At 53.3% G+C, this 27,348-nt stretch overlaps 1 protein-coding gene across 4 annotated transcripts in view; it reads right to left on the bottom strand.

Annotated features, from left to right (window-relative positions):
- Window positions 1-27,348, bottom strand: part of IPO11 (importin 11) — a 142,864-nt gene that overhangs the window by 52,199 nt on the left and 63,317 nt on the right. For all 4 annotated transcript variants that reach the window (XM_029058977.2, XM_039910339.1, XM_029058981.2 and 1 more), the window contains exons 21-24: window positions 25,538-25,653; window positions 12,331-12,407; window positions 3,665-3,744; window positions 2,186-2,266 (exon numbers count right to left, since the gene is read on the bottom strand). In XM_029058977.2, coding sequence (XP_028914810.1) covers window positions 2,186-2,266; window positions 3,665-3,744; window positions 12,331-12,407; window positions 25,538-25,653 — 354 coding nt within the window. The remainder of the gene's footprint in view (window positions 1-2,185; window positions 2,267-3,664; window positions 3,745-12,330; window positions 12,408-25,537; window positions 25,654-27,348) is intronic.

Here is a 27,348-nt window from a genome sequence, read left to right as displayed (position 1 = left end):
TACCCGTTCTGGAACGCGTCTACCAACCCTGTTATATTTTACTTTCCCGAGCTGCTTCGGACAGTGCTCCGCTAAGAGCTCAATAAATGCCACTGCTTGACGGCTGGGATCTCATTCTCACCTCCACTCGCCCACCGAGTGAAAATCAAGGCATTATTGTACTTTAAAGACCATCTTCGGGCGGCGCTTCTGTCCGGCCTGGGGCTGACAGTCTAGATAGGAGGAGTTGAGTCATTTTACCAACGAACAAAGACCTTAGCTCCCTCCACCCTCCGGCTAGTGAACGGAGGGAGGTTTGAAAGGCTGGAGTGTTGGGTGTCCCTGAGTCTTGAAAGGGAAAACAGAGCATCTCGTGAAGGAAAACTGTTTTTCAACCGGTGACAGCTATAACCCAAGATTAGCTCAACATCTGCACTGCAGTGCAAATCTCTCCGCTCTCCCGCCCCAGTGGACCCATTTCAAGTGTCAACGCTTCCCATTTTTACATCTCCCAAGGGAACTTGTGAATTTTATGAGTTTTCCGGCTGAACTGAGTCCCTTACAAGTCTTTTAGGCTGCCCTGAACTGGTAAGGCCTGCAAAAGCTCACAATTTACAAAGCAGGGTTCAGTCGTAACGCATTGGTTCCACTATATCTACTCTCGTCACCCTTAAATGAGGCGAATTGTTGGTTTGGACATAATTACCATTCTCTGGTCTGCACTCTTAACTGCTTCCATGATAATGGTGTGTTGAGAAAGCACGCTCAGCAAATCCTAATCTCCCACAGGGAATCATGTCAAGTGCCCGAACCCGCAGAATTGGCCGCGATCACACTGGTCAGAGTGCTTAAAAAGTGACCGAAAGGACCCTAAATATAGCTGGCTGATCCATCGGCAACAGATGTGAACCAGTAAATGAGAGATTTGGTGTCCCGGGTAATAAATACAAGGTTCAACCCTCCAAGGATTGTCTTTCGCATCCCAGTAGGCCAAAAGGCCCCCAGGCTGGCCGACAGAAAGAGATATAAACCCTAATCACTTTACATGACCCCTTCAAACTCCATGAGGGGAAAGGAGTTTAAACATCCACCTCAAGAAAGAGATAATAGCATTAAAGTCAACAACCCTACCAAGGAAGGGGCCCTGAGAGGGTTATAAAGGGACTTTATAGTCATTCAATCATATTTACTGAGTGCTTTTTGCGTGCAGAGCGAAAAATATACTACAACAATAAACAGAGGTATTCCCTGCCCACAAGGATTTTACAGTCTAGAAGGGAAAGACAGACGTCAACACAAATAAATAAATTACAGACACGTACATAATTGCCGTGCGGCTGGGAGGGGGGAAGAACAAAGGGAGCAAGTCAGGGTGACCCAGAACGGAGCAGGAGAAGAGGATAGGCGGGCTTATTCTGGGAAGGCCTCGTGGAGGAGATGTGCCTTCAATCAGGCTTTGAAGGAGGGGGAGAATAACTGTCTGTCAGATTTGAGGAGGGAGAGCGTCCCAGGCCAGAGGCGGGATGTGGGCCAGGGGGTTGGCGACGAGACAGGCGAGACCGAGGCACCGTGAAAAGGTTAGCACTAGAGGAACGGAGGTTGGGTTGTAGAAGGAGAGTAGCTCGATTAGACCGGGAGCCCGTCATTGGGCAGGGACTGTCTCTATCTGCTGCCGAACTGTCCATTCCAAGCGCTCAGTACAGTGCCCCGCACACAGTAAGCGCTCAAGCAGCGCGGCTCGGTGGAAAGAGCCCGGGCTTGGGAGTCAGAGGCCATGAGTTCGAATCCCAGCTCCGCCGCTTGCCAGCTGTGTGACTTTTTGGGCGAGTCACTTAACTTCTCTGCGCCTCAGTTACCTCGTCTGGGAAATGGGGATTAAAACTGTGAGCCCCACGTGGGACCACCTGATCACCTTGTATCCCCCCCCCCAGCGCTTAGAACAGTGCTTTGCACCTAGTAAGCGCTTACCAAAAACCCCCATTATCATTACTGAATGAATGAATGGGGAAGCTAGCTTGGTGAATTGTAAGGATCCATCAGGGGCTGGGATAAGCACCCTGAGACTCGGAGACCCAGCAGCTGCAGGGGCCGCCTGGTGTCCCGAACGGCAAGTCGACTAGAGCGGCAGCTGCCCCGTAAGGACCGCCCCCACCGCCCGCCTCCTTCCCGGACGTCAGGGAGATCCGTATTAAAGATGAGACGTTACCTTGAGCACTTGAACTTGTCCCTCGGTGGTAATTTCTTTCAGCAGCTCACAGAAGGACTGACACAGGCCTGCCGCATAGGTCTGAAAACCAAACGTCCCAGCGGATCTCGATTCAGTGTCAAACAGGGGTGGGGCGAAACTGCCCTGCCTTTTAAGACTGCCTTGACTCAGCCCTCACCCCACCTCCGCCAAACTCACGCTCTCGCCCTCTTCGAAGCCCTACTGAGAGCTCACCTCCTCCAAGAGGCCTTCCCACACTGAGCTTCCCCTTTTCCCCCTGCTCCCTCTCTGCCCCCCATTCACCTCCCCTCAGCTAAGCCCCCTTTCCCCCCACTTTCCCTCTGCTCCTCCCCCTCTCCCTTCCCCTCCCCTCAGCACTGTGCTCGTCTGCTCGTTTGAATATATTTTTATTACCCTATTTATTTTGTTAATGAGCTGTCCATCCCCTTGATTCTATTTATTGCTATTGTTTCCGTCTGTCTGTCTCCCCCCCGATCAGACCGTAAGCCCGTCAATGGGCAGGGACCGTCTCTATCTGTTGCCGATTTGTACATTCCAAGAGCTTAGTTCGGTGCTCTGCACGTAGTAAGCGCTCGATAAATACTACTGAAGGAATGAATGAGTGCTTCCTGCACAGACAGACAGTCCCCTTCCTTTCACAGGACGGTGTACTGAGCACTTAACTGTGTGAACAGGCAACTGGGAGGAGCCGAGAACGACTCCCGCCCTCGAGGAACGTATACAGTCTAATGGGGGAGACGGACATAAGAGACGACACAGTCTTTCTACTGTAATACCTATTCATGGATACCGTGTTTTAAAAAACCCAAAAGGCACTGCCGGAAAAACGATCACTGACGGGAGTCATCGCTTACTTTTAGGCATAGGGCATATCTTCTAAACTCAAACAACTTGATCGACGGATTCATTTCTCAATTATCCAGGACGGGTCGTCATCCCTAGCATCCCATCAAACTCAATAATATCGACCCCCCTACTCCCCCCCAACCAAATTTAAGTCTGTCTCAATAGAGAGCAGGGGCACAGCACTTGTGTATTTATGTACATATTTATAATTATGTTTATATTTATTTTTATTAATGGTGTATTTATGTCTATCATTCTTTTTAGTTATAATAATGCTACCGATGCCTGTTAACTTGTTTCGATGTCTGTCACCCCTCTTCCGGAACGTGAGCCCGTTGTGGGCAGGGATTGTCTCTATCTGTTGCCGAATCGTACTTCCCAAGCGCCCAGTACAGTGCTCTGCACACAGTAAGCGCTCAATAAATACGACCGAACGAATGAGGGGGTGCACCGAAAATCACTTCTAGACCTTAACGTACCTTGAAGGACATTATTTCCACTCTAAAGGCACCTTGTGCCTGGGATTTTAAAATGACTTACTGACTTGGGGAAAATTTAACCAGAAGGATTACGGTCCAGATTTGAGTCAAAGCAAACTTAATGGCTACATACCTGTAAAAATTCAGTCGATGACAAAAAGATATAGCCATTGATGATCTTAAAGCAGGTTCTGAGGTTTTCTGAACTTAGTTCTGCAAGAATAAATTAATTTCAAATGCGTTAGTCAACGGGCACGGGAACCCAGGCAGCATGGATGGGTATGGCATTTACCCCTGGAGAAAGAGCTGTTCCCTCCGGGCGCACGACCGATTCACTCAGATCTGTACCCCTTAAGCACTTGATACTCACCCCATGCCCAGCCCCGTAGCACTTATCTCCAGATCCTTAAACTCCGCCGCTTGCCCTTATTTATAATTAATTTCACTGTCTACCTCCCCCTCTAATAATAATAATAATAACGTTGGTATTTGTTAAGCGCTTACTACGTGCCGAGCACTGTTCTAAGCGCTGGGGTAGACACAGGGGAATCGGGTTGTCCCACGTGGGGCTCACAGTCTTAATCCCCATTTTACAGATGAGGTAACTGAGGCGCAGAGAGGTTAAGTGACTCGCCCAAAGTCACACAGCCGACAAGTGGCCGAGCCGGGATTCGAACCCACGAACTCTGACTCCAAAGCCCATGCTCTTTCCACTGAGCCACGCTGCTTCTCTAGACCGTAAGCTCCTTGCGGGCTACCAGATCTATTTTCTGTAGTCTCCCGAGCACTTACTACGGTGCTCTGCCCAGTGTGCGCAGTCAATCAATCAATCAAGCAATCGCATTTATTGAGCGCTTAAGTAGGAGAGGAGAAAGGTTAGGTAGGAAGGGGCAAGGTAATTGCGTGTTTTAAAGCCACCGGCAAGGAGTTTCTATTCGATGCAGAGATGGACCGGCAAGCACTGGAAGTTCTTGAGGAGTGGGGAAACACGGACTGAAGGCTTTTCTAGAAAAATGAGCCGAGCGGCAAGCTGAAGTACGGACTGGAGTGGGGAGAGACAAGAAGCAGGGAGGTCAGCGATGAATAAATGATATGATTGATGGCTCGAGTGTGGAGCCTGGATCATCCGTAGGCCGGTGGAGACCACGGAGCATATGGGGAAGGGAACCGCGCCCTTCTGGATGCTGGTGGGGTGGGGGGGGTGGGGGCCGCTCATCATTCGGCAACAGCAGTATCAGAGTTCTCCCAAGAGCGGCGGAAAGGATGGAGGAAATCTCCCTGCGGCTGCTGGGGTCGGTGGCCACGGCCTCCATCGGCTCCTTAACGCGAGGGCAGGGAGGGGAGGGGGGGGGGGTCCCGGTCTGTGCGGCGCACTCCGTGATGGGCGAGCAGAAGAGCGGGCGCTCGACGAGACGGATGCGGAGCGGAGGGGAGGGCACGAAACCGGAAGAGGAAAGCGGAAGATGGTGAAAGGAGGGACGGGGGAGGACAGTGAGCAGCGGTGAGTTGGGAAGGGGAAGAGGGGAGGCAGAGAGGAGGGGCCCTCACCCTCATTCTCCACTAACTCTCCAAGCTACGAACCCGGATTACCCCGACCCTGTGCCAGTGATTCCCCCACTGTCCTCTGTGGCCGTCCCGCCATTCTACGCCCCTCTGGGGGAGACTCCGTGTCCCCTCAACTCCATGTCTCCGCGCTCCAGTGGCTTTCTCTCCCTGCCCTTGGCCCAAACGGCCCCGGGGGCCGTGGGCAGGAGAGGGGCAGCACGTCAGGCCGCAAGTGCAGAGGGGGAGGAGGTGAGCACGGGGCAGCGGACGGGAGGGGCAGCGGGGTTCCCCGGTTCAGAGAAGAACGCGGCCGCCGCACGGCCGTGTCGCGAGCGAAGCACTGACCGTTGCCAGCCAGGGAGGGGCACGGCACTTGTGGGCCCGCTCAGCAGCCCGGGTCCACCCGGGTCCACAGGTGAAGACTGAGGGGGAGGGGGTGCCCTCGAGACCCGTCGGGATGCACCGTCTGTCGGAGCTGGGAACGGAGAGCGGCAGAGGACAGGGAGCGGCAGACACGCAGCAGAGCACGCTCTTTCCCAGCTCGGCAGGCGCGCTCCCTCGTGCCACCTGGCGCCGCCGAGGACCCCGCTCCCTCCGCCCGGTGCAATAGGCGAAAACCGGATGAGTCAGACCCATCTGGAGATGGGGCGGGGAGGGGAAGAGCACCGGCGGTTACCGGCACCAGATTCCCTAATGAAAATCACAGGGGTTTGCCCTTCTGAGCGACCGAGAGCCGGCCCGGTCTCATTTTAGATGCAATTCTTTATTTCCTTTCAGGCTCGGACACATTCGAACGAATATCTACTCGGCTGGAAACGGGGAATTTCTCCGACAGCGCCAAAAGGATCACTGACGTTCTCAAACACCACTGGTCACACACGGTCCGGTAAGTTTCCCTCAGAAACCCCACTCGGCTCGCAGCCGGAGATCACATCCTCGGGAGGGAGACGGAGAGGGAAGACGGGCTGCTGGTCGGGCCGGGAGCCGGGGGAGCAGAGCGGAGCCGCCCCCTGCCCCTGCCCCGGAACCCCCGGCCGCCTCTCCGTTCCTCCGTAAAGGGTGTCCCCAGACGGAGAGACCAGGCAACCGCCAGGGCCGGACAATCAGCCTCCAGGACCTCCTTCGAACCCGGGCGGAAAGGGCCGGGAAGGTGACGCGAGGGCCGGCGGTGCGGGCTGATGAGATGATGAGATGTGGGGGCGTGAGAGAGTGAGCGGGGTGGGGAGGGGCTCGGCACTGCAGCTTCCTGACCCCGCTCCACCAACGCCACTCCTCTGGCTGGCCACCTCGACGTCGGGCGGGACTCCCGCCCTGGCCCCCTCCCGCACGGTCGTGCCCATTTCCAGCACCCTCCCCGGGGCGTTGGGGGAATCCACCGAGTGCGAGCCCCAAGAACCGCAGAGTGGGGAAACTCATAACGGGGGCGGAGGACCCCACTTCCACACACAAACAACCGAGCCCCACTCCCAGGGAAACGCCGCCTGCCCCTGCACCCACAGGCAAGTGCTGCTCAGCCTCGGGCCTTCCCGAGGCACCCAGCCCGTGGGCAAAACTCAACCGTGACCCAAATGATAATATTATTAATGATAGCAGTATTTGTTAAGCGCTTACTACGTGCCAGGCACCGTACTTCAGCTCTGGGGTGGATGCGAGCGTATCAGGTTGGACACGGTCCCTGTTCCGGGAGGGGCTCACGGTTTCAATGCCCATTTTGCAGACGAGGTAACCGAGGCCCGGAGAAGCGGAGCGACTTGCCCACGGTCACACGGCCGACGGGTGACGGAGCCGGGGGGAGACCCACGACCCTCCGACTCCCAGCCCCGTGCTCCGTCCGCTACGCCACGCCGCTTCCCGTCTCAGGGCTGGCCCTCCCCCGCGGCCGAGGGCCGTCCCTTCCCGGAGAAACGTTCCCTCTCTGCCGTCGGCTCGCGCCGACGACTTTCTGTCTTGCTGTCTCCTTCGCTGAGCCGAAGAAAGACGCATAAAGGTCACTGGTGACTGACTGAATCTGACAGCCATATGACACTCAGATAATTGTTTTATAACAGCATGTGGAAAAACCCATGCGAACAGATGCCCGTTCTCTGCTCTCTCTTCTACAGCGGGAGGAGGAGCAGCCGAGTAGGAGTGAGGGGTCTTGAGGCCAATCCCTTCCTTTAAAGGACAATCGCAGGACACCCACGTCAACCTGGCTTTTAATCCCGGCTCGGCCACTTGCCTGCCGTACGACCTCGGGCCGGTCGCTCAACTCCCCCGACCCTCGGCTTCCTCTTCCGCAAAATACCGACCAGAACACCTGTCTTCCCTTCTGTTTGGACTGTGGGACGGGGACTGTGTCCGATCTGATTATCTCCTATCTACCCCAGCGGGTTACTGTAGCGTCTGGCACGCGGGAAGCGCTTAACAAATAACACGGGGACTATTATTATTACTTCGGCGAGCTGGCCGGGTTGGAGGTGGTCAGCTACTCCTCTGGGTTTGAATTCCTGTTTTCTGGCCAATCTGAAAGGGTGAGGAAACCCTGTCCTACCCCAAGAAGTAGCAGTGTGGTCGAGTGGAAAGAGTATGGGCCCGGGAGTCAGAGGATCCGGGTTCTAATCCCAGGTTCACCACCTACCTGCTGTGTGACCTTGGACAAGTCACTTGACTTCTCTGTGCCTCAGTTACCTCATCTGCAAAATGGGGATTAAGACCGTGAGCCCACGTGGGACAGGGACTCTGTCCAACCCAATTTGCTGGTATCTACCCCAGCGCTTGGTACAGTGCCTGGCACAGAGTAAGCGCCTGACAAATCCCACAATTATTAAGTAGCGTGGCCTAGTGGAGAGACCACGGGCCTGGGATTCAACGGAACCTGGGCTCTAATCCCGGTTCTTCCACTTGGCTGCTGTGTGACCCTGGGCAAGTCATTTCACTCTTCTGTGCCTCAGTGACCTCATCTGTAAAATGGGGGCCAAGACCGTGAGCCTTACGGGGGACAGGGACCGCGCTCGACCTGATTATCTCATATCTAACCCAGCACGTAGTACATGGCTTGGCGCAAAGTAAGCACTTAACAAATACTATTTAAAAAACAACAGCAACAAAAAACCTCATATCAATAGCATTTCTGGAAAGCGCCGTGTTATGGAAACCGCTAGGTCAGGGGAATTAGGGGGCATTTTTTTTCACAATTCCTTTAAAAAACTGGCGTTTGTCAAGCAATTAAGGGCAGTGCTTTCTAAAATTGACTCTCTTCATGGACCATATGTGTTTTTGCTTGTGTTCTCTCTCTCTCTAAACCCTGGCTCCCCACTTTGGGTACGGAGAAGAAGAGACAGATCACTACGTTTCCCTCCCAATCTTGTCCCAAGGGCCGCCAGAATGGAAGAGAAACCCAAAACTACAGGACGCTGCAAATCGGCGGCATCTCAAATCCCAAATCAGTCTAGTTTCTGTCGGTGTATGTCTAAGTGGATGTGTTGGGAGGGTGGAGGGGGGGGGGGGGGGCGGGGTGGAGGGGCGCATGCAGGAGGGAGGAACCTGCTGTTTCCAGCTGGGCTGTCTGACGAATGGTGTAGACGGTTTTCCTCACCACCGGCCGCCCGGAGCCGCAGGTAATCAGAATTAGGTAGGAGCATCTCCGTGCATATAACCTTCGCCTTACAATTCTGCACCTCTCCCACAGACCAAACCCGAGCTGAACTACGGAGAAAGGAAAACAGAGGCAACGCTCTTCTCCTCTGGTTCTCAGCGGCCACCTGCTCTGAGCCTATAATGCTATAAAGAACCACACACCCGCCCCAATTCCACGCATAAGAGAGCTGGAATAAATTGGCTGTGCCCTGGTGGAAGGCGGCAGACGGGAGTCTGCGCTCCTTGATGGACAGGGGCGCTGACCGCAGGGCATACAGAACGTACTTAAAACTGGGCTCGAGATCCAGGGTGCCCACTCTTTAGTGGGAGTGTGGGGTGGAAGGGAGTTAGGGGTCCGAGGAGGACTGGGGGTGGGGAAGAAGTAGGCTGCGAAGAATTAAGGTGCCAGAAGGCCACCGTTTTGGATCTTTCATTCATTCATTCATTCAATAGTATTTACTGAGCGCTTACTATGTGCAGAGCACTGTACTGAGCGCTTGGAATGCACAGTTCGGCAACGATTCGGCTTTCCCAGCCTGACCAGAAATGCTCCCAGTCTGGTCAGAGACCAGGGACGGGCAAGGCTGGAAGCCCAGCCCAGAGGGTGGGGTGGCCCCGTGGTGTGGACGTCTCCGCTCTGGGCTCGGGAAGACCGGGGCCGGTCAAGTTCTCCAGAAGAGGCATTTCTGTTCATTCATTTGCGATCTAGGGGCTTGATGATCAACTTAATTGCTTCTGCTTGATTTTTACCACTTGGGCCCGCTCTTACTCTTGAACCCATTATGTGACGCAGCAGCTTGTGTCTGCCCAGCCTCCCGAGTGGCCTGTACAGTCCTCGAAGGCAGGGATTTTGCCCCTCCTGGACGGTCCTCAAGGAGGAGTACCCTCAAGGCTCTGCACTCGGGAGGCTAGCTCCATAAGTGCCGGGGATGACCAGAGGATCCTATCAGTCCACGTCCCGGAGCCCTTCGTTACACTGTTCTGAACCAAGACTCGGATTAGGCAGAAACCTGCATCCAGTTCCCCGCCTGGGGAAAAATGCAGATTTGAATCAATCCATATTTGGATTGCCTTTTTTCATTCATTCATTCACTCGTATTTATTAAGTGCTTACTGTGTGCAGAGCACTGAACTAAGCGCTTGGGAAAGCACAATACAACCCTAAAGAGTGAAATTCCCTGCCCACAACGAGCTCACACGCTAGAGATTCAGCCTCTCGTGAGCCCGTTCGCCGACTTTTCTCAGTCAGCTCTACTCCCAGAGGTTGAGAGACGTCTCTGGGGGTACACGGTGTAACTGTCAGGATTATTACATCGGACTCTTCGTTCACCTCCCTGCCTCCTGTCTCCCCGGCCTCCAGTCCCTACTTCACTCTGCTGCCCCGATCGTTTTTCTACAAAAACTTTCAGTCCGCGTTCCCGGCTCCTCAAAAACCTCCAGGGGTTGCCCGTCCACCTCCGCGTCAAACCGAAACTTCTTATCCTCGGCTTTAAAGCGCTCAATCACCTTGCCCCCACCTACCTCACCTTGCTGCTTTCGTATTTAAATCCAGTCCACACTCTTCGCTCCTTTACACGTTGTATCTCGAGCTCCTGAATCTTGCTGCCTATTTGTCACCCGTGTCCTGCCTCCGGCCTGGAACGCTCTCCCACTTCATATCCCACAGGGGATCACTCCCCCACTCAAAGGCACATCTCCTCCAAGAGGCCTTCCCTGCCTAAGCCGTCATTTCCTCTTCTCCCACTCCCTTCTGTGTCACTCTCAGACTTGGATTTGCACTCTCTATTCACCCCTCCCACAGCACCTATGTCCATATCTGTAAATTTTTTTTTTTTTTATATTAACGTCCGTCTCCCCCAGTTGACCGCAAGCTCATCGTGGGCAGGGAATACGTCTACCAACTCCATTGTACTATACTCTCCCAAGTGCTTAGTACAGTGCTCTGCTCACAATAAGCACTCGATAAATATCACTGATTGACTGTGGGGAGTCTTTCTTCTTGTCTCCTGCAAACCAACAAGTACTTCTGAATGTGAGGTTCTCACATTACTCCGGACGACTACTATAATTATACAATATATGATTGTCATCTTATCTCGGAGTTGTGGACGAAATCTCCAAAGTCATCTAATCGTCATTCCCTGTTTCCTAAAAACTTTGCTCGCACAAGTCCTGGTCCATCAATCGGTCGATCAATCGATCAATGGCATTTATTGAGTGTTTACTGTGTGCAGGGCACCGGACTAAGCGCTTGATCCCAGATCTCATGACGCCTCTCGGGACAAAGACTCCGCAAGCCCCAGTGACACTTCGTTCTGGGCCTCCCCGCTTCACTGGGAAAGACTGAGGGTGGGGGAGACCGGCGGAAATTACCCATGCAACGTTTTCGGATCGGGGGCTGGCTCTGGTCTCTATCCCTAAGTTTTCACCCTTACTCCTTTCTCTACTGGAGGCTGTGTGGCCTAGTGGAAAGAACCCGAGCCTGGGAGTCAGAGGACCTGGGATCTAATCCCACTTTCGCCACGTACCAGTTGTGTGACCCTGAGCAAGTCATTTGACTTCCCCTTGCTTTGATTCCCTCATCTGTCGAAGACTCAATACCTGTGTTCCCTCCCGCTTAGATCGTCAGCCCCGTGTGGGACCTGATTATCCTGTATTCATTCAACAGTATTTATTGAGCGCTCACTATGTGCAGAGCACTGTACTAAGCACTGGGAATGTACAATTCGGCAACAGATAGAGACCATCCCTGCCCACTGACGGGCTTACGGTCTAATCTTGTACTTACTCTGGCACTCAGTAGGTTGCTTGGCACATAAGTGCTTAACAAACACCACGATTATTATCGCTATTACTAAACTTCTGGTATTCTGGGTCTGCTCCCCTCCCCCGGTCGACCGTCGGCTCTTCCAGGGCTGGACCCCTTTGTCTTTTTACTACTTTCTACTGAATGTGCCCGGTGCAGCCCGGCACACGGCAGGTGCTCAACAAATGCTACTGATGATGGTGATAAATTATTCCCTCAATAAGTCAGCAAAGTATTATTTCTGAACGGTGTGGAAATGTAGGGTGCTACTGCAATATTAAGACACAAACTGCTATTTTTTCTGGCCCGTTGCAGATGTGTTCTGGGCCAGATGCTTAAAGGGTTGGGTGCCATCTCCTTTCCGGTTTTGGCACGTCGTGCCGCTCTTAGGTGTTCCAGCAGACTGGGGTTTGGGCTCGCGCTCCAGGACAGAGTCGTCAGTCACTAGACAACACCAGGCCCGGCCCTGACCCTCAGCTTCCAGAGCCCTGAGCAGGCCCAAACATCTAAAATTCCCCATGAAAGAGAACCTTCCGGAAACCAAACGCACACCCTGTGGACACTGGGACAGCTGACGGCAGGCTGCCGAACCTCTTCAAACTTGGATAATGAAATAAATTGCACGAAAAGACCGTGGGGAGTCGAGCTACCACACAGAAGTAGAAAGAACTGGAGAGGAAATCCCTGAGGTTGTTGAAACACTGCTAACAGTTGCGGGGGCCAGCGAGGAGGAGGAGGGTGCACGGGGAGAAGCGACTCTCTAAGAAAGGAGTTTTCAGCCTGACGGATAGTTGCGGGAAGGGACGGCAAGAGGGTGAAATCCGAACACATACCCAGCAGCGGCGACATGTTCTGAAAGATCCGAAGGAGCTCCGGGGTGAGGCACGGGCTGTTCTCCAGTGTCACTACCCTGGAAGGAAACAGCAGAAGTCTACACTCATTTCCGGCCTTGCACGAGAAACACACCGGCCCTGGTGACAGGTGGAAAAATCTTTTCATCTCCTGCAATCGATGAACAGAAACTCCAACCAGGCAATAGCGCACGATGCATCAAAACAGGAGCGTTCGAGCAACGGCCTTCATGTTTTAAACAGTTCAAAGAAGTAGGGAAACCCTGACGTGTGTCTATTCATTGAGCCTCACGAATCTGACGAGCCCAGAAAAAGCTGGTAATCTGGAACTAATCAATAATTAATTTACAATGCCATTTCTCGGGAATTTACACTGCTCTGGCTTTTTCCCGCTACGTGAGCGACGCGTGCGACTCTTCCCATAACATTCCTCTTAGCCTTTTATGGCTTTCCCAAACAGCACCGAGAGAAACCCTCAGCCCCGTCGTCCTTCTCTTTCCCCGTGCTTCCTTAGCCCCGACTTTGAGGGAAACTGCCACCGAAACCGGACAGGCAGAGACCCTTTCTCAACACCTCTCGTGACATAGGGCCCAAGGACCCCAGAGATATTTTAATCAAATCCTCAAGGGGCGAGAGCAGGAGAAAGGGGAAGGAGAGGAGAGAGCAAGGGGTGGGGAATGGAAAAAAGGGGAGGGAAAGAAAGGGAGGCAGGAAAGGAGGAGACAATGGGAAAATACCACGGGGGGGGGGGGGGGGGAGAAAGAGATGGAGGAGAGGGAAAGAGAGAGAGATGCTTTAAAAGACTGGAGAAAGTGGAAATAGGAAGATCATCTCACCTGGCTAATGAGAGGGGGAGAGGGCAGGAAGGAGGGGAGGAGAAGATGGAAGAAAAAGAAGGAAGGTGGTGTCTACAGTAAAAGTGCCAGTCCCAGGAAGAAGGACCAGCCAAGTGAAGAAGGCAGCAACAGACCACGGAGAATCCCAGCTCCGCCACTTGCCTCTGCTGTGTGACCTTGGCCAATCGCTTAACTTCTCTGGACCTCGATTTCCTCACTGGTAAAATGGGGTTTCAATACCTGGACCCCTCCTACTTAGACTGTGAGCCCAACTAGGACAGGGATTGTGTCTGACCTGATTATCTTGTATCCACCCCAGCGCCTCGTACAGTACTTGGCACAGAGTAAAATAGCACGATGACGATGATGATGAACTGACAGGCTGCTGGCCATTATGAAGCATTTCCATGTTACAGGTGCAGTCTCACTATGGAATCACCCTTAGTTGTTCGGGTCAGCGGCAGAGGTTTCACAGGAACCACGCACCGACCAAACTTCTGAACCCAGCAGCCTGCTGGCTGAACCACCGTAACGTCTGTACCCTGGGACTCCACGCTAAGGTGAACTGGGGCCCGAATGCTCACCTGGGGCTGCCGACACACGGAAGCCCAGGAACCGTTCTTTCCGACAGCGCGGCGCATCGCGCCCCACACGGATGCCCGGGGGCAAGTGAAAAACTCCTCACCGTTGGCTTTAAAGCTCTCCACCGCCTTGCCGCCTCCTACCTCACCTCGCTACTCTCCTTCTACAACCCGGCCCGCACGCTTCGCTCCTCTAGTGCTAACCTTCTCCGTGCCTCACTCTCGCCTGTCGCTCCGCCGACGTCCACGCCCACGTCCTGCTTCTGGCCTGGAACAACCTCCCTCCTCAAATCCTGCAGACAATTACTCTCCTCTGCTTCAAAGCCTTACTGAAGGCACATCTCCTCCAAGAGGCCTTCCCAGACTAGGCCCCCACCGTTTCCTCTTCTCCCACTTCCTTCTGGGTCATCCTGACTTGCTCCCTTTATGCTTCCCCCTTCCCAGCCCCTCAGCACTGTATGTGTAATTTCTTGGTATCGATGTCTCTCTCCCCATCATAGACTGTAAGCTCGTAGCGGGCAGGGAATGTGTCCGTTTATTGTTGTACTTTCCCAAAAGTTTAGTACAGTGCTCTGCACACGAGCTCAATAAATACGAATGAATGAATTGATGAATGATGGAACGGACACTCCCTATCTTGCGTTCCGGCCAAGCGCACAGGTTAAATGTGTGCCGTGCGGGCAAAACTCAACGTGTGCGGAGGGAGCGTTTTCGTGCAGACGTCGCTGGACAGTCGCTTCCTGTGTCCAGTGAGGATCAAACGAGGGGAAGTGCCCTTTCGTTGAGGCAGGAGAGCCGTGGGCTGTACATCTAAGAAGGGTCCTAGGACTGTCAGGGTGATAAGAAACCCTAATGTGGGCTCGCAGAGAGAGCCCTCTCTCCCTTCGACCCTCCCCGCAGATGTCTACCTCCCTGGGAAGCGTGGGGGCAGGGAGCTGGGCTAAATGTTGTCCCTACAAGGTCTTCCCAACTCTCATTCTGCGACTCAACCGACTCCAACAGCGCCTTGTGCTAAGCAGTCAGCCAATCCGGTCCCTTACCACTGAACCATCCTCATCAGAGTGCTCAATGAGCCCCTACAGGGTACAGGACACTCCCCGAAGCACTTGACAGAGACTGCGACAGATACGAAAGATACGGTGCCTGCCCTCGCGGAGTTTACAATCTGATGGTAACAAATTCTCAAACAACCAGGAGAAACACGGACAGTCTGACATCTACACAACATGTAAGTAAAAGACACTTTAGCAATGATTACTCGTCCCCAAGATGGAAGGTTCCTCTGTTAGACTGTAAGCTCCTTGAGGGCAGGGATCAAGTCTAACTCTACTGTACAATCCCAAGTGCTCAGAACACATTTCTGTACACCGCTGGGGCTTAATAAACCTCACTGACTGGGCGGATGGTTTGAGGATTCGGGGTCGTCGACTCCCAGAAACTGCTTTTCAGAAAAAAAATTGGAAATGTGGTGGGGGGGGGGGGGACACGTCTCCTCTCTATTCAGACCAACGGACAAATAGGATGCAAAGATGGAGACGGGTTTCCGGGATCTAAACCCCACCACCTGATGACTATTGGAGAAATTTCACCCGCATCAAGCGGGGCCATTCGATGTTTCGTCCCAAACGAGGATATTTTGAGAAATACCTGAGCCTCGGTTTAAGGCTGGCTTTTCACTCCCTGTCCCCTCCTGAGAGCAGGGGAGGGGACATGTTGGTGCCAGGACTGAGCCCCGCCCACGCCACTTGATGGAGAGGCGTGCGACTCCGCCAGGGCTTTCTTTAGAGGAGACAGAGGAAGAAGAAAATAGAAAAACGAATCGTCCCCCAGTAGTTGAGAGTAAACAAGCTGCAATTACTTTTTGCAATTACTTTAGCAAAATTCCATTTTGCTAACGAGAATGAAAACCACATAATTTTCTTTTCTCTGGAGTGCAACCTAATGACAGGCCTTTGAACTTAATTCTGTAGCGACTTTGCTAAAAATACTGATGGAAGAAATATCACATATTAAAAGGAAGAGAATCACTGAACATTTTCCTGAAAGAAGACAACAGCCCCTGCTCATCCCAGTACAGCCGAATAGGCCAACAGCCAAAGAAGCGCAGGTCTGAGAAGCAGGCAAATCGAACTTCTCGACTCATAACTAACGTCAACCAGCTCGCGACACGAAGCGTTCATCGGTGGAGAGCAGAGATTGGTGCGGCCCTAGGAATGTCGGCACTAAATATTAAAGGCTAAGAATAGATTGGGACCACTTTTTCTCCAAACATAATTGAAGGTTCTGGGGGCACACTGAGAAACCTTTCGCCTGTTCAAATGGATGCTGATCCCAAACCTAAATGCCCTCCTCCCGCCCGGCTCCGCTAAAGAACCAGGAAAAAACCCCACCCTGCAGCTTGCCCACAAGCCCCCCCCTCCTCCCGGAAGCCACTGTTCTCTCATCCTCTGGGAGGCCCACCCCACAGCACTTGTGTATATTTCTCTAATTTATTTATCTGTATCGATGTCTGTCTTCCCACCCAAGACCGTAAGTTCTTGCGGGCAGGGGATATGTCTGTTTATTGTTGTACTGTACCCTCCCAAGTGCTCAGGACAGTGCTGTGCACTCAATAAACGCTCAATAAATACGACTGGATGAACGACTGACTCGGTTCGGTCCCATCTCGCCCAGCAGCCTGATTATAAATTACTTATATCGATGCCTGCCTCCCTTCTAGACTGTAAGCTCGTTGAGGCTGGGACCGTGTCGGCCGACTCTGCTGGATTATACTCCCCAGAGCACTTGGGTCAGTGCTCTGCACGTAGTAAACGCTCAGTGAATACCACTGGTTGATGAGCGGAGACCCTTTCAAGGGGGCAGAGTCGGTCAGCCCCCCTATTCTTGAAGATGGGAAGTGCCTTCCAAACTGCAAGTGATGGAAGATCGTCTTTAGCCAAGCACCTGGAGAGCAGTTTGGAGCCTGATGTCTTCAGCCCCCGTGGGCCCTGAGACCGCGAGACCCTGCTCACCCGAGCATCGCCCGTCACCAGGCCGCGTGTGGTGAGCACAGAGAGAGAAAACTGGCAAGCAGCGGGGGAGGAGTGCAGGGACAAAACAGCAGGACTGGGACTGGTGGAGGGTCACTTTTCTCCAAGGACCGGGAGATAACCGAGACAGAGACAGACAGACAGACAGGACACCCCACTGTCTCCTATCTTTGTGACAGGAGATCCTCTAGACTGTAAGATCACTGTGTTCAGGGAATATGTCTGTTATATTGTTATAGTATAATCTCTCAAGCGCTCAGAAATAATAATAATAATGTTGGCATCTGTTAAGTGCTTACCACGTGCACTGTTCTAAGCGCCGGGGTAGATACGGGGTCATCAGGTCGTCCCACGTGAGGCTCACAGTTAATCCCCATTTTACAGATGAGGGAACTGAGGCACAGAGAAGTGAAATGACTTGCCCACAGTCACACAGCTGACAAGGGGCAGGGCCAGTATCCGAGCCATGACCTCTGACTCACCTGGCTCTTTCCACTGAGCCACGCTGCCTCTCTCACTGCTCTGCACATAGTAAGTGCTCAGTAAATACGACTGACGGGGGAGCACTGGATGGAAAGGAAGGGACGTTTACACTCTGTGTGGGTAGTTCACTTCCCGGACAAAATGGGCCTCGATTAGCCAGTCGTGGGAAGCGGTAACTGGAGCGCCTTCAGGAGCTCTGTGGAGGCAGCTGCTAATTGCTTGCGGGGTGAAAGAGAGTCCTCCTCCCCACTCCGCAGCCTCGATTAAATCACGTTGAGACTTTGCGCATTTTGCAAGAAGCCAAATCCGATCATCTCTAGGAAATGAAATTCCCCAGAGATCCCACAGATCTCCCCGAAGAGCAGCTTCACTCCAGAAACGCTTCCTTAAATCGGGCCATGATCCCTCCGGCTGCCCTGTGAATCCGATTTCCTGTACTACTCCGGGTAAAACGTAGTGCCCCTCTCGTCGGACTCGAACCCTACCTCCGCCCGACACGCACTTGGCCTCTCACAGTGGAGGTTCACACACGCCCGCTCCACAGGACTGCTGTTCTTTGGCTTCTAGCTGCAACAGTTCCATTTCACGTTTCCATAAATTCCGTTAATTTTTTCTCTTGTGATGGTGAAGCTCCTAGTAGGCAGGGAGCGTGTCTACCATCTCGTTTGAATTGTGCTTAGTATAGGCGCTGCACAGGGTGAGCGCTCAGTAAATACCACTGATTGATCTTGACTGCTTGAAGAGAAGCTAGTGTCAGCCCCAATCTAGGCTGGGCAGGTGGAACGTAAGCCAATCCTCATGGCGGAGGGCAGGCGAAGTAGCCGATCAGGATGCCACGGGGTCAATGCTGGGGGCCAAGGTCAGCCTGCTGCTGCCCAGTCCCAGTGCACCGGGGCTGAAACTGCAATGGCACTTAGGACCCAGAGGGGTAACGGGGCTGTTCTCCCCAGGTGCCGGGGTGTCAGTCAGTCTGGGCCAAGGGCAGGCAAGAAAATGGCTTCAAGGAACCCTATTCATCCTCTACGGAAGCAGCATGGCCTACCGGAGGGAGCACGGGCCCGGGAGTCAGAAAACCCGGGTTCTGATCCTGGTTCTGCCACTTGACTGCTGGGCGAGCTTGGGCAGTTCGCTTAACTTCTGCTTCCTTAACTGTCAAATGGAGATTCAACATCCGTTCTCCCTCCTACTTAAACTCTAAGCTCCATGTGGGACAGGGACTGTGTCTGACTTGCTTATCTTCTCTCTACCACAGCCCTTTGTACAGTGCTTGACATAAATTAAGCATTTAACAAATACCGCTCCCGGTGGACCTGGAACCCCACACTTTCACACACATCCAGATCAGAAAAGGAATCCTCGAGGGGAGGCATTCCAAACACAGAGACACAGTGGCCCGGTCTCCATGGGTGTCAGCAAATATTACGGAAAAAAAAAATCTCTTAAATTCAGTACAGATGGGGTGTGGGAAGCACTGTACCTTGGTGACCTCCAATTCCCTTCCCCAAGAGGGAAAAAGTGAGAAATCCCTCAGCTCACAGCAACGGAATCAAAACTGCAGCCTCCGGAAGCCAAAACGATACGGTAAGCAGGTAAGCATCGTATTGGGGTACAGAAGAGGAACTGGAAAGAGCAGCCGGGAAGACTGATCAGTAATTCCTTGTCACGGGAAGGCAGTCATCAATCCCTCCGGCCCACCGCTCACCGCTGACTTCTGTCTACCCTCCTCCCCTCAACTTCCCTCCTCTGCCCTATCCCACACATGGATTGAAATCCCATCCATTCCCTAGTCATAAGAGGAAGGAGAAGAAGGAGAGGAAGGAGGGGGAGGAGGAGGAGGAAGAAGGAGAAGGAGGAAGAGGGAGGGAAGGAGGGAGGAAGGGAGGAAAGGAGGAAAGGAGGGAGAGAGGGAGGGAGGGAGGGAGGAAAGGAGGAAAGGAGGGAGGGAGGAAAGGAGGAAAGGAGGCAGGGAGGGAGGGAGGGAGGGAGGGAAGGAGGAAGAAGAATTATTATTATGGCAAGCACAATTCTAAGTGCTGGGGTATATACGAGTTAATCAGGGCGGACACAGTCCCTGTTCCACAGGGAGCTCACACTCTTATCCTCATTTTACAGCAGAGGTAACTGAGGTACAGAGTGTGACGTGCCCAAGGTCCCACAGCAGACATGTGGTGGAGCTGGAATCAGGTCCTTGTGACTCCCACGCCTGTGCTCTACCCACTAAAGCATGTTCCTTCCAGTCCCACTCCTACAGAACCATTTTGGGACGGGGGAGGTGTTTCACAGACTGGGGCAGTCACCCCAGCCCAGAAACATCAGTGGCAGGGCCAGTGGAATGAGTGGGCCACTGACCCAAACTGGCCCAGCCTCACTTAAACCTAAAATCAGGCCCCGCGATCCCTGGCCTCTGTTTGAGTGGGCTAGGCAGGGGCAGGCCGCAAAACTGCAAAGGATTGTCAGGGAGAGCGAGAGCAAGAGTGAGAGAGAGCGAGAGATAGAATTAAAAACACTCCCAGAGAAATGGAGAAAAAAGGACTTCCTCCTCCATCCATTTTCTGCATTCTAGCCCCATTTTTTTATTATTAAAAAACCAGGAGGAAAACAGAATTTTTAAACCGGGGCTGCGGGGGAAGGGGTCCAGCTACGGGACGCAGAAGTAGGCTCTACACCGGACCGGGACACGGAGAGGCGGCAAGGCTCTCTCGGGCTGGCCAGGGCTGCGCTTCTCCCTCGAGGAGTGGACGCAGCCCCCGGGGGGGGCAGCGCAGCTCGGCATGACACGCTGGAGCCTGCGCCTTTTCCAACTAGGCTGGAGGTGAGAGGCCCGGAGAAACCCGTGCCCCAGTTCCCTCCATGCTCGGAAATCCAGCCGGAACACTGTCACTGCGAAGAACGGGAGGGGGGTGAGTGGAAAAGCCTCCCACCCTTTAGGAAGTGGGGTTGGGTGGATCTGAGGGGGAAACCGTGGTTTCATCTGAGGCTCCTTGCCCCTGGGCGAGGGACGAGCACATGGCCCCAGGCCAGCAAGAGCGGGTCCCGCTATCGCCCCGGTCGCCCGATTTGGCCTTGATCGGATATCCCTCCCCTCTTATCCTGCCCTGGGGCCACCCTACCAGAGCGAGGGACTCATTATCCCCCCTAGACTCAAGGAGGCCTCGCCGGAAAGCCATGAACCTGGCAGATATCGATCCGCCGCCTGATGGAAGGGAGCAAGCTGACAGAACTTGCTTTTCGCCCAGGACCCCGACGGGACCACAGGTGCAGAAACCAGGGGTCAGCACGAGGTCCTGCCTCGCCCGCCACTCTGGGGAGAGAAAGGTCTGGGGCGAAGCAGCCAGGCCCAAGGGACTACTGGAAGAGGGTGGGGGGCTACCGCACACCCGAGCAGAAGCAGTGGGGTTTACTGAGTGCGCACTGGGTGGTAGGCACTGTACTGGGCTACCTCCTACTTTAGACTGCGAGCCCCGTGTGCGTCAGGGACGCTGTTGGACTGGATCGTCTTACATCCACCCCAGTGCTTAGTAGTGCGTTTGGCACATAGTGTTTAAAAAATGCCTTTCTCCCCAATCCCCTTAAAAAAAAAGTGATGTATTCCCTGCCCACAAGGAGCTTGTGATTCACCGGCCCGCCCCACGGACCCCTTCCCCGGCCCCAACCCCACCCCTAACCCACCATTGCTTTTTACCAATGAATGAGCCAACGGGAACTCGAGGGAACAGCCAGGTCTCTTTCAGAATTGCGGAACTGTCATGTCTGCCCCCAGTGAAGTCCAGAAACTTCTCTAACTAGTTTTTCTTTCGAGAGAACCGCTCGTCTTAAATATGGTAATTACGTTTGAATCGCTCCTCGCAAAAAATTAATTCCCCTTGTTGACAGCAGTTCCCGGGGAACCAAGAGAAAATTAATTTCCATACCAAACCTCGTTGTTATGACCCACTATTTAGTCGCTTCAATTATATTGAAAAATCCAGACGATATGAAACACAAAATTGAGATGAGTTGCTTCCCGTTATGAAATCTGGAATTACCAAGTAAACGGAGAGGTGTGACATTTTCCAAATTCACTTCTATGCTGTCAGTGAAAAATGTCTGCCCAGGCCCCCGGAGCCCTCGGCTACAGCTCCAACCTGGCAGCCAGTCCAGAGAGCAGGGTTTGCTTTCGCCGACCGGCAAGGAGCGGGGGCAGAGCCACCTCCAAAACGGAACTCCTCATCTTCCCTCCCAAACCCCAACCTTCCCATAACTTCCCTATCACTGTAGACAAGACCACCACCCTCCGTCTCCCAAGCCTATAACCTCGGCATCAACCGCGACTCATCTCTCAATCAACCCGCATATTCAATCTGTCAATAAATCCTGTCTATTCTACCTCCACATCTCCAGAATCAGCCCTTTCCTCTCCATCCAAACGCTTATATCCTGCCTTGACGGACTACTGCGTAGTCTCCTCAGTGACCTCCTTGACCACGGTTTCTCCTCCCTCCACTCTACATCACTCTACTGACCACATCACTGTTCTAAAAAACATTTAGACCATATCTCCCCACGCCTCAAAAAACCTCCAGTTGTTGCCCACCCACCTCTGCATGAAACAGAAACTCTTCATCATCGCCCTTAAGTCACTCAATGATATTTCCTGAGCACTTTACTGTACACGGAGCGCTTTACTAAACGCTTGAGAGACTACAATACAACAGAGTTTTAGACACGGTCCCTGCACATAAAGAACATACAATCTAGAAGGGGAGGCAGATGGGAAAATAAATTACAGCTAAGTACTTAAGTGCTGTGGGACTCAGGACAGGGTGAATATCAGTTGCTGAAACGATACAGATCCAAGAGCACAGCGACCCAGAAAGGGGAGGGAGAAGGAGAAATGAGGGCTTAGTTAGGGAAGGTCTCTTGGAGGAGATGCAACTTTAGTAAGGTTTGAAGATGGGGAGAGGGGTGGTCTGGCATATGTAGTTTTTGGAGGGAGGGGAGAGTGCAGGGGGAGGAGAGAGGGAAGGCTCCAGGCCAGAGGGAGGTCCTGGGCAAGAGGTCAGTGGCAAAATCGAAATACGGGGAGCGTGATGGCGTTGGAGGAGTGACAGGTTTGGGCACGGTACTGATGGGAAATCAGCAAGGTAAGAGAGGAGGGGGCGAGCTGATAAAGTGGTTTAAAACTGAGGGTAAGGTATTTCTGTTTGATGAGGAGAGGGATGAACAACCACTGAAAGTTCCTGGGGGAGACGTGGACTGATATTTTTTTTTTTAGATAAATGATCCGGGCAACAGAATGCGCTACGACCTGGAGTGGGGAAAGACAGGAGGCAGGGAGGTCAGCAAGGAGACTGATGCATTAGTCAAGGAGGGACAGAATAAGTGCTTGGATTCAATCAGAAGCAGTTTGGAAAGGGAAGGGCAGATTTTCACAATGTCGCGAAGGGTGAACCGACTGAATCTGCCGACACTGAATATGTGGGTTGAATGAGAGAGATGAGAAGACAGAGCTAAGGTTATAGGCCTGTGAGAGAGACAGGGAGGATGGCGGTGTCGTTTACAGTTATTGGAAAGTCATGGGGAGGATAAGGTTCCGGTGGGAACATGAGGACTTCTGTTTTGGTTATGTTTAGTTTGACATGCCACCGGGAAATCTAAGAAGAGATGTCCTGAAGGCAGGAGGAAATAGGTCAGAGATGGAGAGAGAGATCTGGGAATCATCCACAAAGAGACGGTAGCTGAAGCTGTGGGAGTGAATGAGTTCTCCCAAGGGAGTGGCTGAAGACGGACAATAGAAGCGCACCCAGAACCGAACCTTGAGGGAATCCCAGAGTTAGAGCGTGGGAGGTAGATGAGAAGCCTGAGACGGAGACTGAGAATGAGAGGCAGGGAGACATAAGGAGAAATAGGAGAGCAAAGTGTCAGAGTATCCAAGGCTAATCAATCAATCAATCAATCAATCAATGGTATTTATTGAGTGCTTACTATGTGCAGAGCGCTGTAGGAAGCTCTTGGGAGAGTAAAACATAAGAGAATTAGCAGATACACTACCCGCCCATAGCGAGCTTACAGTTCAGACGCTTCCAGGAAAAGGGGATGGTCTACAGTGTCCAAAGCAGCTGAGAGGTCCTAGAGGATTTAGAAAGGAGTAGAGGCCTCTGGATTTGGCAAGAAGGAGGTCATCGGTGACCTTACAGAGCGTGGTTTCCGTAGACTGAAGTGGGCAGAAGCCAGATCGGAGAGAGTCAAGGAAAGATATGGAGGTTAGGAAGCGGAAGCGGCAGGTGTGGACAGACGGCTCAAGGAGTTTGGAAAGGAATGGTAGGAAGGAGGTAGGGCGAGGACCGTCGGGAACGGCGGAGTCACGGGAGGGGTTTTCTTTAGGACAGAGGAGACATGAGCATGTTTGAAAGCGGTGGAGAAGCCAATGGAAAGTGAACAGTCGGAGACGGAGGTCACGGAAGGAAGAAGGGAGGGGACGAGTGTTTTGATCTGGTGTGAAGGGATGAGGTTGGAGGCGCATAGACGGAGGGGCTGGATTTTTGAGAGGAGGAAGGAGCTCTCTTCTGGAAATACTGCTAGGAAAGATGGGAGAGTCAAAGAGAGGCAGGAGGAGGGAGGGGCTGGAGAGGAGCAGGAGAAATTTTAGGGAGATCATGGCTGATGGTTTCAAAGTTCTCAATAAAGTATGTGCCCAGTCCATATGCGCGAGGCGGGGTGGACGGGCGTTTGAGGAAGGAGTAGGACATCTGAAACAGCCATCACGGGCACTGGGCAAGGACATCAGTGAATATAGAGGAGATAATGTTGCTGGGCGGAGGAGGGGGCAGAGTTCAAGTGGGTGAGGATGCATTTGAGAAGGATGACGTTGGCCAGGTGGCTGGATTTCCCCCAGCAAAACTGGCCTACCCTGACTAAACCTTCATTTCCCCTACCCGCCCTCCCCTCTGCAAGGTCCAGGCATTCCGACCTATACCACTGCAAGCACCCCACCTCAGCCCCACAACCCTTATGTCTAAATCCTTACTCTGTCATTTCCCCCTCTGTAACTTATCTGAATGTCTACTTTCCCCTCTGGACTATAAAGTCGCTTGTAAGCAGGGACTGCATATACCAACTCTATCGTGTTGTACTTTCCCAAGCACTTAGAAGAGGGCCCTGCACGTGGTAAGGGCTCAAGAAATGATAATAATAACAACTCTGGTATTTGTTAAGCGCTTATACCAAGCACTGTACTAAGCACTGGAGTAGATACGAGACAATTACGTTGCTACTGTCTACATCCCACATGAGGCTCACAGTCTAACGAATAAGGAAACGGAAGCCCAGAGAAGTGAAGCGATTAGCCCAGGGGCACAAAGCAGGCAGGCCAGGACTAGAACCTAAGTCCTCTGACTCCCAGGGCTGCGCTCTTTCCATTAGGCCCTACTCCATCTCATAAAAATCCACCGACTGGTTGGCAGGTTGAGAGGTGTAGTTCTGTCTGTCAAAACCCCAACTAGGAGGATTTCATTCTGCCCCCGCTGACGAGAAGGCAGGAGGACAATTGGCAGGCCCCTAAAATCAAACAGTCTAAGCGATCTGGGGAGTGCCGATCTCAGCCAAATGCAACGGATAAGCCGTAACCCGAAAGGGAGTCTTTATTCGGCAGTTGAACCCGTCCCCCCATCCCCACTTCAATTTCACAAATTCTCTCTCCATCCCTCAGGGAGACAGACCTCCCACTCCCTCCAGGCCCGTGCTCTACCCATTAAGCCACACTGCTTGCTTTTGAGGCACAGGGGCTTCTTCATTCCCAGGATAAGGCCGACAGCATCCAGTCCCTACCCGGTTGCTCCCCTTCCGTCCCAGCCGCCGATCTTCTTTACAGAGAGCAGCGGGGGCTGCACCCGAAGGCCGGGCTGCAGCCTGCGGGGACGGGGCAGGCGTCGAGCACCTCGGACCCGCCCTCGCCGCCGTCCCCCGTAAGGCCACCCCTCTCGGGGGTCTGCTATTTCTGTTAGCAGCAAGCCCGCCGATCGCCCGCCCCCAGCGCAACCTCCCCAGCAAACGCCTGGCACGCTCCGGCGGAATTTGCCGGTTCAACCGAGGCCGCGGCCCGACTCGGCACCCACCGCGGGACGGCTAAGCCCCCGGGAACGGCTCCTGAGGGCCCTGTGGCGGTAGCGCATTGCCCAGTGGGAGGGTGGGGGGCGGAGGGGGGGGATGGAGAAGGGAGGGGAAGGGAGGGAGGGGGAAGCAAGCAAAAATAAGGTCTGTGGTATCAGGTTCTTCCTCTTACCATAATTCTAAACCATCTTCCAGGAGATAAACATGTGGAGGCAGGGACACATCAGTACTCAGCTGAATAACTGGGAGCAGGAAGGGGTACAGGTTCTTGCTGTCTGCTCCTAAACCCTACAGGAAGTATAAATAAAACTCAACATAAGACAAAAAAAAAATAAAAAAAAATCAAGAAACAAAATCCTAAAGCCCCATAAACCAACAAAAATGTACCAAACGAAATCTGCCTGGAAGCCAACATATCATAATATTCTACACTCGCTTTGGGCCGATCCTAGCTCCCTCAGGCCCAGGGAGAATTTTTTTTTCCCCGCATGTTGGTTGCGGCGAACACTAACAAAGCAGCTCACCGATCTACCCCGTGGTGTAGCATAGTGCCTGCCCCCTAGTTTGGGCTTCAGAAATACAATCGTGTGAAGGAGGAACAACGGATGCTGAACGCTCATTGGGGTGGTGACCGAGAGCGGTGGTTGGCTGGTGGAGGGTGGGGGGACACTGGAGCCGTTTTAGGCCAGTAAAAGCTTTCCCTTTGGGTTTCCCTTGCCTCTAGATCTCCTTCTGAGGCTCTGGGACCCCAAGCGCCACCTAAGGCCGGTCCCTTGCAGGAATGGAGGATGGGAGAAAGTGGGAGAGCAGCAAGGGGCCCTTTGTTCCGGAAACTCAACGGTGGCCTAGACGCGATCCCGCTACGCTCCTGCTCTGCTCTAAGAGCCGGGAAGTTTCCGCGGGTTTTGAGCATTTTAAGTCTGCTGTATTTTATGTGCTGAGACAACTCCCGGCGCCAGGGACGGACACCAGTTCGGCAGAGTGACTCGGCACGGGCCACTGGATGTTCTTCGGAGGGTCCCACCGGGGGAAATGAGCAGAGAGAGCTCAGACACCGGTGCACCTGAGCCCACCTGGTTCAAAGTTCCTTGACCTTCCCGGACTTTCCTCATCCCTCCAAAATGGTTCCCTCCAACTCTTCCGATGCGGATGGAGGACTGGCAGTCTCCTCAGGACATGCGCTTGCTAGAATTCACTGTAATTTAACCAAGCTAAAATTATCTCCGTGTCTCCCGAGGGCCTCACGAGACGAAAACAACGTTCGTAAATCTGAGTTAGACCAATCTTCTTGGGCAACGGGCAGCACGACCTAAAACTACAGCACTGAGGATTCGCACGGGAAAGACCGAAACACAACTTGGATATACCTGTGCAGAGCGGACGATGGCCACGTCGACCCCAAAATGGCTCTATGAGGATGGGGTGGCAGGTTTGGAGAGACGCAATCAGTACAGGCCGAGACTCTCGCTATTCCACGGACCTCAGGCGGGGAGGGGGCCGCGATGAGATCTCTCTGTGACCGAACCGGCCCCCTCAGAGGTCAGCCAATTCTGCTGCCCTTTTGTTTGGCTGATCTTAATTTTCCCTCAAAATTCTGGACCAAGACTCCTTTTCCTCATGAACCTGTGTGTCGCGTTCCAGATAGCTCACGTTGCCCTGCCTAACTGCCTGAGCATCCTAGGTGACACCTCTGAGGGCCCAACTTCAGGCCCGTCAGAGGCCCGGCCCAGACCTGACCTTCCAGGCTGTGGCAGCCACCGGACGGATTTACCTCGTCCTCCAGTGTGGCTGTGGGATCCGGGTTCCCTTGCCCTCTGAGCCACTTCTGAAATCCTGAGGGGCAGATGAATACGTGCCCGGGCCCGGACCACCCCAGAGTCCGGTGGCACCGAGGCGGGGCCAGGAGAAAGAGAGAGGATGACGGGGAGCAGGGCATGTTTAAGTCTGCTGCATTTTATGTGCGGAAACTCAACTCCCGGCGCC

The sequence above is a fragment of the Ornithorhynchus anatinus genome, chromosome 1 (genome assembly GCF_004115215.2).
Source record: "Ornithorhynchus anatinus isolate Pmale09 chromosome 1, mOrnAna1.pri.v4, whole genome shotgun sequence".
NCBI lineage: Eukaryota > Metazoa > Chordata > Mammalia > Monotremata > Ornithorhynchidae > Ornithorhynchus > Ornithorhynchus anatinus.
The sequence above is the reverse complement of the archived record's forward strand: the minus strand, read 5'-3'. Positions and strand labels throughout refer to the sequence as shown.